Genomic DNA, 13404 nt, shown 5'->3' on the forward strand with positions numbered 1-13404 from the left:
ACCCTGTGGGGCACTGAGTCCACAGAGAGGAATATCCATGGATGGACGAACAAGCATTTTTCCAAAAAGGCTTTTGAAGAAAGGTACTAGAACAATGGGAAGAGGAGCAGCCTTCCACTGCCTGAGACCCCAGGGATCGCTCTCCCCTCCCTGGCTGGCAGTCTCCACAGGAAAACTCTGGCAAGGACACCTGCTCACCAGGGAGGCCACCTCAGGGCACAGCCCAGAGTCCTCAGGACACAGTGTGCCTGGGTCAGAGCAATAGCAAAGCCTGGGTTTCCATACCCAGACTGGGTCAAGGAGAGCCGATTTCCCCGAAGAAGGCTGAGCTGCCCACATGGGTGTCATTTCCATGGCAGCTCATGAATGGGGAAAGCAAGGGGGGAGAGGAAGAGAGAACAGGTCAGAGAGGCTGGCAAAGGGCAAGGGTGGTAGCTGCCCCTGGGCATTGAACACTAAGCTACAAGTTCTCTTGAGCCTGGGGGGTGGGGAGGCTAAGCTCCCTCCCCCAAGCTCTGTCTCAGAGCATTCGTTCCTCTTGGTGCCAGTGGAGATGGCGTCACCCCTTGCTGCCCTGACACCCAAGGTCCCACAGACAATGAGATCCTTCAGCCACTGCCCAGCATGGGCCTGCCAGTGATGGGCAACGCCTGGTGCACTGCAAGCACTCTACTCCGAACCCCTGAGAAAGGTGAGGCAGGCTAGATTATTCACAATTTACAGGGGAAGGAAACCGGGGCCCAGAAAACAAGTGACTGGTCCCACGTAATGCAGTGGATGATAGACAAAACCCAGGTCTCCTGCCCCCTAGCCTGGAGCTCGGGGCACGCTTGGGGCCTCTGATTTCCCTTGAAGAATGCTGCTTGGCTGGAGCTGTGAGGACATGGGGAAGGGCTCTGAGACATGGCCACAGCCCAAGGGGAGGCTAGCCAAGCTCACTCACCTATCTCTTTGGAGACCAAGAGACCCAAGTAGGGCAGAGAGGCAACCAGGGAAGGTGGGGGCCTCGGGGGGCCTGAGCACAAAGCAATGTACGGTCAGCATCAATTTTTAATTTTTGAATGTCTGCTGATGAAGCAAAAGGAAATGTGGCACAAGTTTCCTCTAAGCTGGGCCTAGCCCAGGAGGCCTTAGGAGTCTTTCTTCCCACTCTCTCAATGCCCCTAGCCTGCCCCCTCACCCTAGGCTGATGTGCTATACCAGGATTAAAAATATACTTCAAAGACTTGTTGTCTTGGCACAGGAAAAGCCAGTGATGGGTGGTAGCAGCTGTGGAGGAGGAGGGAGGGAGATGGAAGGAGGAGAGGACAGGACAGGACAGGACAGGTTGGGGGGTGGGGAGAGGAGAGTGACACCCCTGGCGGAAGTGGGAGGGTCCCCGTGCTCTAGGATGAACACCCAGAGCAGGAAAGAGCCAGGCTCAGGGGACAGGGCACATGTGGATGCCTGAGGCAGGCCAGGCCACTCCCTTCTCAGGGAGGCCCGTAGCCTGGCAGACAGGTCAGCCCAGGCTGCTATATCGAGGCAGAGTGGGTGAGCATGGGCAAGGGCAGTATGTGTGGCTGGGATCGGCAGGCTGGGCCAGGGTAAGGCAGGCTGACAGCCCCTGGGGAGGCCGCCTGTTCTCCCTGCTCCCTCCCCAAGTTGGGGGCAGGGCTCAGCCCCTTGGGCTGTGGGGGTGATGGCAGTGGCAGCAGCAGCAGTGGCGGCAGCAGCACCTGACTTCCTGGCTGCCTCTCACACTGAGCTCAACCCAGACCTGCAATTAGAGCTCTGAGAGGCGAGCGGAGAAAATGGGGAGTGTTGCTAAGCAACCAAGGGAACATCAGCCAATGGGAGCTCAGACAGTCGTGGGCTCCCTCCTTGGGGGAGGACGGGCATCATCCGGATGCCTGGCAAGGCCCAGAATGGCAGGCCTGGCTGCAGCTCCCAGAGGACAGCCCCCTCCCCAGCCTGCCCACACTCGGGCCTTTGGGGCCTTTCCTGGCTGGCCCTGGGGGCTCTGGGACACAGGCCGTGCTGATAAAAGGCCAGAGACCTGCCTCTGGAGCTGGAGGGAAGGACAGGAAGGGAGCAGCGCCTATTGAGTTCCTGCCACACGTGCTAAGCACTTGTAACAAATATTATCTCATTTGATCCTCATGACCCTGCAAGGCTGGTGTGACCATGGCCCCATTTATCATCCTCATCTTAGAGAGGCAAACACAAGTTCAGTGACTTGCCCAGGGTCACACAGCTAGTAAGTGTCTGAGACCACATTTGAACTCGGGTCTTCCTGACTCCATGCCTGGCATTCTATCCACCACACCACCAGCTGGGCCTGGGTTCGAGCTCCTACATGTATAAGCAATGCCACCCCCATTCTGTCACCAGCCAAATCGGCTGTCAGCAGGCACTCACCTCTGGGCATCGGGCTGGGAGATGGCATTGACGATGGCCTCCACGCTGCTGTCAAAGAGCTCAGGGTCCCGCAGGGCACTAAAGGCGGCCTGGATCAGCCGCTCACAGTCCAGCAGAGGCACCTCCAGGGGCACCCAGCTGGAGAAGCACTTGAGTGCCTTCTGCTTGATGGCACTGGGCAGGCTGGGCTGCTGCAGCAGCTGCTCCAGCAGCGGGAAGATGGCCCCGCACTCCTGCGCCAGCATGGCCCGCACCTGGTTCTTGCGGTACTGGGGCAGCCGGCTGGTCTGGAACTCCTCAGGCAGCACAGTCAAGAGCTCCAGCAGGGCCAAGCAGCGGCCCTGCCCGTCGCCGGGGGAGGCCTCGGCCTGGAACAGGCGCACCATGTCCGCCACGGCGCAGGGCCAGGCCTCGGGCATCATGCTGAGGGCCAGGGAGGCCAGCGCCACACACAGCCGAGTCAGCACGATCTTGGAGCCGCTGGCGAAGCGGCTGATGTGTGCGAAGAGCTGAGCCTTCAGGCTCTCGTACTGGTCGGCCGGGATGTCACTCCAGTAGCGGGAGATCTTAATGTGCAGGGCGCTGGCCCCAAAGTACTGGATCTCCGGCACCTTGTCGGGCTGCAGCAGCTGCCAGCTGAAATGCCAGGCCTGAGGGGAGACCTGGGCCTGCATCAGCCACTTCTGGGCCAGGTTCTTGTTCTCGATGTTAGGGTCATAGTAGAGCTGGTGAAGGGCCTGGGGAGGGTGAGAGCGCAGGACACTGGGTGTCAGCACAGGGCAGCCTCACGGGCCTTCTCCTCCGCCCTGCACGCCTGCCCCAGATCACTGAACCTCAGAACCTGTCTGTGGGCATGACAAGACCCACTGCCCTCATGGCCAGCTCTTCCAGGCCTTCCTCCCCAGAGCTGCTGCCTCCAGAAGCATCTTCCCGATTCCCCTTGCTGCTAGTAGTGCCCCTCAGCCTGCAACTACTCTGTAGAGGGACAGGAGTAGGAGCTGGACCCCTAATGTTTCTGGTACAGGGAGCTCCTGGGGGAGGCTCCCCAAATCGACCCATCAGAGACTCAGGAACATGCCCGCCTCTAAACATCTGGTATTTGCCCGAGAGAGGCCTCTTTTCCTGCCTTGCGGCCTATCTGGCCCTTTGCACCCTCTCCCAACCGTGCTCCTGGCTCTGCCCCCAAGTCTTCTGTAGCCCAGGTCCTCGGATGCTCAGGTCAGTTTGGGGGTCTGCCCTGAAGTCTCCAGGGGCTTCTCCCAGGCTCTGCTCCACCTCGACTGCCCTCCTCTGGCATTCTGTCTGGTGTGGCAAGTTTCCTTGGCACTCCACACCACAGCCAGCTTAGAGAGGGGGGTTAGGCCAGGAAAAGCCTCAGCTAAAGGCAGGCAGGAGACGGGATGCTGAAGGAGTCTTAGAACACTCTAGAACTGGAAGAACCCTGAGGGGTCATCTGATCCAATATCTTCAGGTCTGGGGAGGGAAAGGGAGCTGCCCATGGCCTAAGGAGGGTTTTAAATCTAAGCCCTCTGCATCAAGCTGCCCTAGGAAACAAGTACTCTTGGGGAGGAAATCTTGACCCCTGAGCAGCTTCCTGCCCTCTCTCCCCACCCCAGGAACAGAACGCTGGACTAAGAGGACTCCAAGAGTCTTGGGGTTGAATCTTAGTCCTGTGCTTCACCCCTATGGGACTGTGGCCAGTACCTTCTCCTACCTGGGCCTCAGGGCCTCACTGGCAGAACCCGAGTCTTGGACTCAACAGCTTAAGAGACTTTGCAGTTCTAAGTTCTACAACCCTCTGATACCACAGTCAAAGACAACAAGGCTGCAAGAGTGAGACTGGCTAAGGGATGCCAGGGCCTGAGGGAGCCACAGGGATGGGCTGGAAGGCAGGGAGAAGACCCTGGACTCTCCCAGAAGCCCTGGCACAGTTGCTGGCTGCTTGATTCCCAGATGACCCCCTTCTGCCAGAGCCCTCTGGGTGACAGGGGTCTGTGTGCAGGAGGCTCTTGGGGCCAAAGAATGGCACCAAGCCTGGCTGACATGAGCCCCTCTAGGCCTTCTTCCCCCTCAAAGCACGATGTCTGGACACACCTAGGAAACACAGTGCAAGCCTGTGGAGCAGCAGTATCTGTAGGGTTGGCTGGCTCTCTGCCCCTTTCCTTTCAAGTCCCTAATCCCAGCAGGGAGCTGGGAAGTGCCAGGCCACGGCAGACAGTCCTGGAGCCTTGTGCACAGGTCCAGCTGGACTCCACTCAGGGGTGGCAAGAGAAGGAGAAGTACAGGGTAGGGAGGGCTACCGCCATCATAAGAGGACGGGGCACTCTGTGGCAAGACCCTAAGCAGAGCCAAAGAGGCCTAGGAAAGGGCTAGAGAAAGACCGTCTCCAAGAATCTGCAGGTAGGGAGGAGGGAGGCCTCACAGCCTCTTCCCCATGGAGGGGAAGACCCAGCTCAGGGCAAATCAGAGATAGCAGCTCCTCCATTCTCATGCCAGTTTCATTGCCCACCTCATGGTGGCCTAATGGAGGTGGCAAGGCCAATTCTGCCCTTGCTGGTCTCAGTTGCCTCTCCTGTCACTCTCTCCTGAACCCCTGAGCTCAGCCACTGGCTTCCCATTCATTTGGCCTCCTCAAGGCTGGCCAGGCCTACAGGCAGGACTCTGGCTCCAGAAAACTGCCACAGAGAACAAAGGGAGAAGGCCCAGGAGTCCTTGGGGGCCAGAGGGGAGGGTAGGGACCCTTGTTCACTTTTCTTCTTTAAGGCCTGGACCAGCAAGCCCCTGGTGTGAGCTGAAGATGCCTAGAGATGCTAGCCACTCATTCCCTGCAGGGAGGGTATCTTCTAGGTACTGACCAGGGGCCTAGAGGTCAGGACCCTGGGGAGTCTTTCCCTAGTATCCCCACACTCACTCTGAGCCCCTCTTGGAGGTCTCTGTATCCTCAGTTTACACTAGCAAAGGCCTGAACAGTCATCTCCAGGAGGAGGTGGGTGAGTGGCCAGGTGATGGGGCAGGAAGCCAGCTCTAAGAAACCCTGGGGTTAGGGCTCCCTGGATGCCAAGGTAGGAACTTTCAGAATGGCGCTCTGGGGCTGAGGGCCCAAGAATCATCCCCTCTGGTTCTAAAGCAGGAAGGGTCTGCCCCATCAAAGGGAGAAGCAGCCTGGCTGCCCCCTGGCACTACTGAGTGGAGATCTCCAGAGTGGCCAGGCATGCTAGGGCCTCTGAGCCTCGTGCTTGGGGCTGCTGATTTCCACGGAGCCTGTCATGCCCACCACGACCCAGGGTGCCAGGGCAGCCTTGCACCAGTCATCACAGCTGCATCTGGCCATGCCCACCCCTGCCAGGGGTGCCAGGGCTCGAGCTGGTGCCCCGAGCTGCCCCGACCAGCACTTGGAGCTCGAAATCTCCTGTGCTTCCTCTTCCCCAACTGGTAGCTGGGGGCCTGGGCTGCCCCAGGCCGTGCCCATCCTAGAGACCCCTAATCATGCTGAGCCGGGTGCCAGGGGGCTATGCCCTCTCCTGCCCTGAGCCCACCCCATGCCACGTGCCCCGACTCACCTTCTCCACGTTCTCCACGGTGAAGTCCAGCGGCGGGGACGGCTGCACGCTGGGGCCAGGGCCAGGCCCAGAGCCCGGCGGGCCCGGGGGCGGCTCCTCCCGCCGCTGCTCCATGTCGGACCGCGGGCGGGGCGGGGCGTCTACACCAGCAGCGGGCCGTCTACACCTCGTCTACACCCCTCTGGGCGCCCGGAGGCGGGGCCAGGGCGGGCATGGCGGGGGCGCGCACAGTGCGGGCGGGGGCGGGCGGGAGGGGGTCGGGGCGCCACCTCCTCCCCCTCCTCCTCCTCCAACTCCGCCGCCGCCTCCTCTGAGCTGCCCTCCGGGCTGCCTCTGCTGCCTCCCCGGGGCTGGGCCGCCGCCGCTGCCGCCGCTCCTCGGGCTCTGCGCCCTCCGCACCCCGCCGCCCGCTCTGACGAGCTCCGCTCCGCGCCCGCCGCCCCTCCCCGGCCCTCCGTCCGTCCGCCCCCTCCCGCCCTCCCTCCCGCGTCCTCTCGGACTCTCGGCCAGGCCGGCCGGGCGGGCGCCCCGGAGGAGGGAGGCCCGGGGTCCTCGCGCTGATGGTTGTCCGTGCCGCGCCGGGGCTGATAAGGTCTTCCGGGCAGGCATCCGCTAAGATATACCCGCCTCTCCAGGACCCCACCGCGAGAGATCCTGGGAAATGGAGTCCAGAGGGCCAGTGCGGAGGCGGGGCCTAGAAGGGAGGTGAAGGGGCTGGGTCACAGGGTAGGGCGGGGCTGGAGGGGAGAGGAGTGAAAGAGGGAGGAGCCGGGACAATGTCTGGGGAGAGTAGTGGGAGAGGGAGATTGGGGGCGTGGCAGGGGGCGAGGAGAATAAGGGAAGGAAGGAGGTTCATGGGCGGGATCACGCAGCCCCGCCCTTCCCGTAGCCCCTGCCTTTTCTCAACTGTGCTCCTATATGTCCCGCCCCCCCAAAGCTGGGCTGGACTCAGTTTTCCCATCTGCAAGGACTCAGCTCCACTTGCTCGACTGAAGGATCCTCGTTGACCCAAGCCTGGGGCATGCGGGACCCCGGCGGCAGGAAGGAGAAGGGGCAAGAGCCAGAACCAAGACCAGTCCAAAGGGGCCAGTTAGGCTTCAGCAGCGAGAACTTCTAAACGCGGACCTTTGTCTCCAAGTAGAAGGGGAGTGAGCCCTGTCATTGGAAGCCTTCCTGCAGAGGCTGCATGTCCATTTAGGGGAGATGTAGCAATAGGAATGCTGCTGCTAGATAGGAGCATCTGGGTGGCACAGTGTATACCCTATGCCTGGAGACAGGAGTATCTAAGTCCAAATCCTGTCTCAGACACTTAATAGCTGTATGACTCTGGCCAAGTCACTTAACTTCTGTTTACCTTAATCTGCTGGAGAAACAAATGACAAATCACTCCAGTAACTGCCAAGAAAACCCCACAGCTGGCATGTAATCAAGAAGAGTCAGACACAACGGATAAGGGCAGTAAATATCCTTACCAGTTCCCTAGGATAACACTAGAATCTGGCTGGTCCTGCTCTGGAATTCTGGGAAGCTCTAAGACCTTCACAAACCCTCTGCCTGAGCCCTCACTGCAACTCAGCAATTCTCTCCCCTAAGTAATTCAGCATTCAACTTTTCTCAATGAAGTTTCCAGAACTTCTCTTCTCCACCTCATGCCAAACTGCTCTGCTGAAGAGCTCCCCTCCCTCCCCCCTTTCTCACCATCTTATTTCACCTAGATCTTCCCCCTATATTGTCCTCCTTTACTCTGTCACACAAAGACACAGACCTTCTTGCCAGTGTCAACCCCTCTTCACTGCACTCTATTATCTAACCCTTTGATTTCATCTCTGTTCAACTTCTCCAGTCAATTGCTCATGGTATCTCTAATCTAATGTCTCTCCACTGCTTCCCTGCCACCTACAAAACATACCCATTCTGATTCACTTTATCTTACAATTCCTGCTAGCTATCTTCCCATATCTCTCCTCCCCTTCTTGGCTAACATTCTTGTAGAAACTGTCTCCACTCTCTCATAAACCCTCTTTAGTCAGGCTTCTGATCTCATTCAATTGAAACTGTTCTCTTCAAAGTAACTAGCGATCTCTTAATCACCAAATCTAATGACCTTTTCCAATCTTCATCCTTCCTGTTTGTTGTTAACTTCAATTCAGTAGCATTAAACACTGTCAATCACCCTCTTCTCCTCCATACGCTCTTCTCACTAGGCTTTGGGGACACTACTCAATCGATGGATCCTGGCTCTCCTCCCACTTGTCTGACAATTTCTCCTCTGTCTTCTTTGCAGAATCTTCATCCAGATCCCAGCCACTAACTTTGGCCACCCCTCAGGGCTCTGTTCCTTCTTCTCTTCTTTCTCTATTTCTCTTGGAGATCTCATCAGTTCCCATGGATTCAATGATCATCTCTATGCTGGTAATGCTTCTATATCCAATCTTTATCTGCTGAAATCCAGCCTCAGATCTCCAGCTGCTATTTGGCATTTCAAACTGGATATCTCATAGACATCTTCAAGTTAACATGTCCAAATATGAACTCATTAGCCTCCTCCTCATCCCCTCTTACTATTGAGGGTACCACCTTCCTCCCAGTAACCCAAGATCACAACCTCTGTGTTTTTCTCTACTTTCAATTCTCTCCCAATCATGGTCTCCCCATATCCAAGGCCTGTTGGTTTTACCATCCCGCCATCTTTTCTGCATGCCTTCTTTCCAGTGACACTGCCACCACCCTGTTGCAGACCCACATCTCCTCACACCTAGCCTACTGCAAGAGCCCGTTGGACATCTCCCTGCCTAAAGTCTCTACCCACTCCAGTCCATCCTGTATCTGGAGGTATCAAACATGGGGCCCATGTATAGTCACATTCCCAAGTACAGCTAGCTTAAAATAGGATTGGGAAATAGTGAAATAAATATACAATAAAACATGGATAACATTATATTTTGAAACTAGGTCAATATGCAGCCTGCATGGATCTTTATAGAGTGGTAGCTTTCCTTTCTATTTGAGTTAGGCGCCATTGCTATAATCCATTCCCTCAAACCCTGCCTTCTTCCTAAGTACCCTAGTACCCTCTAGGGCATCACCATCTTCCCAGCCACCCAGATTCCCAACCGAGGTCTTAGCTTCACTCCTCACTTTCTCTCACCCTCTGTATCTAGTCAGTCTTCAAGTTTTGTTGTTTCTGCCTTGTAGACTAAGTAGCCTAGTCTGGCAACTCCAAGGGTTTTTTTTTTTTGTTTAAGATACAAAAGGGCTGGAAAGATGGTGGAGGTTATGCTAGAACTGAGAGGAGCTCATATCACCCACAAATACCTCATCAGAGCTTAGTAATGCCTTCTAAGAGAATTTTTAAAAAGGAAAAGGACCTCTTTGTACAAAAATATTTTTAACAGCTCTTTTTTTTTGGTGGCTAAGAATTGGAAACTGAGGGGTGTCCACCAACTGGAGAATTGCTGAACAAGTTGTGGCATATGATTGTAATGGAACACTATTGTACTATAAGGAATGATGAGAAGGATGATTTCAGAAAAACCTGGAAAGACCTACATGAACTGATGCAAAGTGAAGTGAGCAGAACCAGGAGAACATTGTACATAGTGTCAGCAATATGATGTGATGAACATTTAGGACTGGCTTGGAAATTCCTAGCAATACAGTGATCCAAGAGAATCCTCAAGGATTCATAATGAAAAATGCCAACCACCCTCAGGGAAAGAAGTGATGGAGTCTGAATACAGACCCAAACATACTATATTTTGCTTTATTTCTTCACTTTTCTTTCGTTCAAGATCTTTTTTTTTTTTACAAAATGATTAATATGGAAAGACAGTTTACACTATTATGCATATAAAATCTATAGCAGATTTCTTGCTATCTCAGGGATGGGAGGGAATTTGGTTCAAACTTTTAAAATTAAGATTTGAAATTTTTTTCATGTAATTAAGGGGGAAACATAAAATATTATTAAAAAGGAAATGCCCTCTAAAAAGAAAGAAAAACAGTCCCCTGTGGACGCCTCTACCAAATCCACATCCCCAATCTGAGGGACAAATTGGGGTAGGTGAAAATGAAACACAAAGTAGCCTTGAAGGACTCCCAGTATCTGCATCTGCTGTTGGGTCCTGGAGGTAGGAGAAAGGTCCAAGGCAAAGATCAGTCCTACATTAGCCTTGATGTCTTTGGTGCCTAAAGCCCAGTAGGAAGAGAGCAGCACAGGACTGAATTGAAGCTCCAGGTGTGATGAATGAATAAATAAATTAATTAATTAATTAACTAGTAGCAGCTCAGTCTGAGTCAGGAGAAAGACCTGTGGCAGGAGCCAACTGAAGGCATTTTTGAAGCTCGACAAAGCCCAGCTTTATAGCCCTTAAACCCAGAAGCAGGAGCAAGGTACTCTAGGCAGAGCCTACAGGACTGGTCCAGGAGCCCTTTGCCCAGAGGAAGTCTCCTGGCAGAAAAGCCAGCCTAGAAGCAGTCCCTGTCATTTGAAGGAGGAGCATCACTCTAACCAAAACTAGGCAGGCCCTGTCCTCACTATTCAGTTGCAGAGCTTGATCCAAGCTCCCCTACCTAAAGATGGAGGCAGATGAGATCATCAAACTTCTTGTCTCCTCATACCTGAAACAAATCTCTCCAAACTGACCAGACTGCCAAGTCTTAATTGCATTTTCTCAGTTCTCATCCTCCTTGACCTATCTGCAGGTGGGCACTCTCTTGGCCACTTTTTATTTTTGAAACGCTCTTCTATCTAGGTTTTTGGGACTCTACTCTCTCCTGGGTTCCCACCTTACCTGCTAGTCTTCTCTTGTGCCCTTTGTTAGATCTTTTTCTTTGCCCCCTAATAATATCCTCCTAGATTACATCATTGAGTGATCTCTGTTAACTCTTGTTGATCAATTATCATTTCTCTGCTGCTTATTTTAGATCTTAGATCTCTTCATCCAACCTAGCCTTTTTGCTGACCTCCAGTGTCAAGACTCCAACTGCCCATTAGACATCCCAAACTATGTTCTCCAGTAAACTTAAACTCATCATGTCTCAAATTGAACTCATTACCTTTCCTCCCCAACCCTTCTTTTTTCTTTTTTCTCTTTTTAAAATTTTATTTAATTGATTAAGAAAATTTGTCCATGGTTCCATGATTCATGTTCTTTCCCTCCCCTCCTCCCATCCCTCTTCCCATAGCCAATGAGCAATTCCACTGGGTTTTACATATGTCATTGATCAAGCACTATTTCCATATTATGTACATTTAGAGTCTACATCCCCAATCATATCCCCATCAACCCATGTGATCAAGCTGTTGTTTTTTTTTTCTGTGTTTCTGCTCCCACAGATCTTTCTCTGGATGTGGAGAGCATTTTTCTCATAAGCCCTTCAGCATTGTCCTGGATCATTGCATTGTTGCTAGTAGTACATTCAGCAATGACAATTTTCAACATATATTTTCCAAAACTTTGAGATTCAAATTGTCTCTCTCCCTACCTTCCCTCCCCCTCCCCAAGATGGAAAGCAACTTGATCTGGGCCATACATGTATGATCATGCAAAACATATTTTCAAATTAGTCATGCTGGAAGAGAATCCTCATATAAAACCAAAACCCCCAAATAGAAACACACACAAATAAAATAAAGTGAAAAAATAGACTGTTTCAATCTACATTCAAATTCCATCAGTTCCTTCTCTGGAGGTGGACTGTATTCTTTATCAGGAGTCCTTCAGAATTGTCTTGGATCTTTGTATTGCTGAGACCACCTAAATCATTCTCAGTTGATCATTGCTCAGCATTGCTGTCACTGTGTCCAATGTTCTGGTTCTGCTCATTTCACTTTGCATCAGTTTGTGTAGGTCTTTCCAGGTGTTTCTGAAAGCTTCCTGCTCATCATTTCTTATAGCACAATAGTATTCCATTACAGTCATAAATCACAGCTTGTTCAGCCACTCCCCAACTGATGGATTCTTTGCCACCACAAAAAGAGCTACTATCAATAGTTCTATACAGGTAGATACTTTTCCTTTTCTTTGACCTCTTTGTGGTAGTGGTATTCTGGGTCTTTGCTCACCCAGGGCCTTGCTCACCCAGCATGTGAAGACTGCTTCGGCCAAACAGATGGAAGAAACCAATAAGAAGGTTCAACGGCTGAGATGGCGATGCAGCAAAGCACTGTGGAGTGCTTAGGGTGTGTTGGAGCACAAAGGACAACATACGGCCATCCAATGCAGTTGAGGAAGTCTCCAGGTGTAACGATTTTTCGTGCCAATGGACCCAGGCTTCCAACACCGAGAGAGTGGGACTGTCTCTGTGCATTGACTTTTCCACTTAAATCTCCTTCACGCACAAGTGTCTTTGTGCACACTCATCTATCATAGATGAAAACGCACAAAGACAATCGTCATCCTCGGTTACCGAGAGACTACTACTATACTATACTATTTTGGGTCAAAGGTATCCTGTGTAGATTTTATACCTACATAGTTTTTGTATGTTGTCTCCTCAATTAAAGTGTGAGTTCCTGGAGGACTGGAAACATGTTTTTGTCTTTCTTTGTATTTCTAGTCCAAAGCACAGTGTTTGGCACATTTTATTATTATTCAGGCATTTTAGTCATGTCTGATTTCATGACCCCATCTGGGGTTTTCTTGTACTCTGCTTTTTGCCATTCTTCCTTGATTACAGCAGAGATACTAGAGCACTTTGTCATTTCCTTCTAAAAAAGCTCATTTTATGGATGAGGAACCTGAGGCAAACAAGGTTTAGTGACTTGCCCAGAGTTACATGGCTTTTAAGTATCAGGCTGGAATTGAACTCAGGAAGATGAGTCTTTCTGACTCCAGGCCAGTACTCTATCCACCATGTCACCTCCTTGTCCAGACCTTCTATTCCAAAGAAAATAAAGTAGAAAAAATATTTATATTAGCTCTTTTCATAGTAAACAAAAGTTTGGAAATGAAAAAAGATGTTTTCTTATTGGGGAATAGCTAAACAAATTAGGTAATGGATTATTGTGTAATAAGAAATGATGAAATGAATTGTTTTAGAGGACACTGAGAAGACCTTTAAATTAGGAGAGCAATGCATCTAGTAACAACAGTTACTAGTTACTAGTAACAGAAAAACAACCTCGAAACTAGAATTCTGATTAGCACAATGATAAACCGAGTCAAGAAAGACTCAGGAGAAAATGTGGTACTCGCCCCCTACCAAAGAAGGGGATGAGCTTAATAATGCAGAGGGAGACAGACATTTTTGGTTATGACCAATGTGGGAGCTTGATTTGTTAGCCTTGGCATTCGTAGTGGGAGATCCCATTAGTTAGCTGAGGTGGCATTGTCTGTGGGGAGGACCCTTAAGATTTCCTGGGAAAATCATGAGATAGGAGCATACAAGAACATTCTATAACTGTTTCTGCTTTGACCTATAATAGTTTGGTTGAGAGGAG

The 13404-nt window shown here is 51.9% G+C and overlaps 1 protein-coding gene across 1 annotated transcript in view; it reads right to left on the reverse strand.

Moving 5' to 3' along the window:
* IPO13 (importin 13) overlaps nucleotides 1-6252 on the reverse strand; it is a 30909-nt gene extending 24657 nt beyond the window's left edge. The window contains exons 1-2 of the mRNA XM_056815265.1: nucleotides 5961-6252; nucleotides 2401-3137 (exon numbers count right to left, since the gene is read on the reverse strand). Of these exons, the coding sequence (XP_056671243.1) occupies nucleotides 2401-3137; nucleotides 5961-6074 (851 nt within the window). The 5' untranslated portion in view covers nucleotides 6075-6252. The remainder of the gene's footprint in view (nucleotides 1-2400; nucleotides 3138-5960) is intronic.
* Nucleotides 6253-13404: the final 7152 nt, after the last annotated feature.

Source organism: Monodelphis domestica, chromosome 2, assembly GCF_027887165.1.
Source record: "Monodelphis domestica isolate mMonDom1 chromosome 2, mMonDom1.pri, whole genome shotgun sequence".
In the NCBI taxonomy this organism is placed as follows: Eukaryota; Metazoa; Chordata; class Mammalia; order Didelphimorphia; family Didelphidae; genus Monodelphis; species Monodelphis domestica.